The sequence below is a fragment of the Eimeria mitis genome, genomic scaffold (genome assembly GCF_000499745.2).
Source record: "Eimeria mitis Houghton genomic scaffold, Emh_scaff6090, whole genome shotgun sequence".
NCBI classification, from domain to species: Eukaryota; Apicomplexa; class Conoidasida; order Eucoccidiorida; family Eimeriidae; genus Eimeria; species Eimeria mitis.
The window spans coordinates 1-1,265 of record NW_013574305.1 but is presented as its reverse complement, the minus strand read 5'-3'; the positions used below and the strand labels follow the sequence as shown (position 1 = coordinate 1,265).

Below are 1,265 nucleotides of genomic sequence, written 5' to 3'. Positions count from 1 at the left end.
CCCCCCCCCCTCCCCCTGCTGCATGCGGCTGGGGGGCCCCCCCGCCGCCCCCTGTTGTCTGTGGGTGTGGCTGTGGGGGCGGGGGCCCCAGCCCCGCACATACCTGATCTATTGCATCCGCGAGGCCCTCTGGGTCGCTGCTGCTGTTCAGCAGGTGCTGCATCGTCAGCTGTCTCTGCGCGTGCTGCTGCTGCTGCTCCACCACATGCAAATCCTCCAGGTATTTCAGGCCCTCCTGCAGCAGCGCAACAGCAGCAGCAGAGCTAGGCTGCCTGCTGCTGGGGGCCCCCCCTGTGGGGGGCCCCCCTGGGGGGGCCCCCCCCACTGGGGGGGCCCCCGCAGGGGGGGCCCCCATTGGGGGGGGGCCCCCACCCCCTACTATACCCCGAAGGTCTACTCCTGTTGTGCCTGTGTGGAGACAGTCGCTGGCGTGGCTGTCTCCTCTGGTTTGTCTCTCTAACCACCGCAGCAGGAATGCAGCACCCAGGGCCTGAGAAAAAGGAGACAGATAGAGAAGAGAAGAAACCCTAAACCCTAAACCCTAAACCCTAAACCCTAAAAAGAAGAAACCCTAAACCCTAAACCCTAAACCCTAAAACATAAAAACCTAAACCCTAGGATGTAAACGCTAAAACCACAAAACCCTGAACGTTAAACCCCAAACCCTAAACCCTAAACCCGAAAACCCTAAACCCTAAACCCTAAACCCTAGATGTATTTGTGTCTGACATCTCTGCGTAGTTTATCGGCTATCTTCCATGCCCATGTGTTTAGTGTTGGGGTGTCTCCGTTTGTCTCCTTTGCTGCTGCTGCTGCTGCTGCAGCAGCAGCAGGAGCAGCAGCGTCAGCTCCTTTCGTGCCGAGTTCAGCAGCAACGGAGACAGCAGCAGCAGCAGCAGCAGCAGCAGCAGCATTTCTGTTTCCAGCCCAGACAGCATGCAGCAGCGGCAGCAGCAGCACGCGCCCCTGTATCCATTCCTCCCCCACAGCAGCAACACACCCCACAACCCTGGGGCTGCAGACAGCGAGAGGAGACGCTGCTGTCTCCGGCTTGGAGACAGCCATCAGGCTGCTGATGTCTTTGCTGCTAGGCAGCAGCAGCTGTCTCCTTGTGTACCCGTTCAGCACACACAAACTCCTGCTGCTGCTCAGCCCCTCCTCTCGCATATAATATAATAAAGGGGCCCCACACCCTACACCTTTGTATCTCTCTGCCTGCAGTTATACACACACACACTATATATATATATATATATATATATATA

The 1,265-nt window shown here is 57.5% G+C and overlaps 1 protein-coding gene across 1 annotated transcript in view; it reads right to left on the bottom strand.

The window, feature by feature from the left end:
• EMH_0085870 (uncharacterized protein) overlaps positions 1–355 on the bottom strand; it is a gene marked incomplete at both ends in the record, with an annotated part of 2,184 nt that extends 1,829 nt beyond the window's left edge. The window contains one exon of the mRNA XM_013500953.1: positions 104–355. Within this exon, the coding sequence (XP_013356407.1) occupies positions 104–355 (252 nt within the window). The remainder of the gene's footprint in view (positions 1–103) is intronic.
• Between the last annotated feature and the right edge of the window lie 910 nt (positions 356–1,265).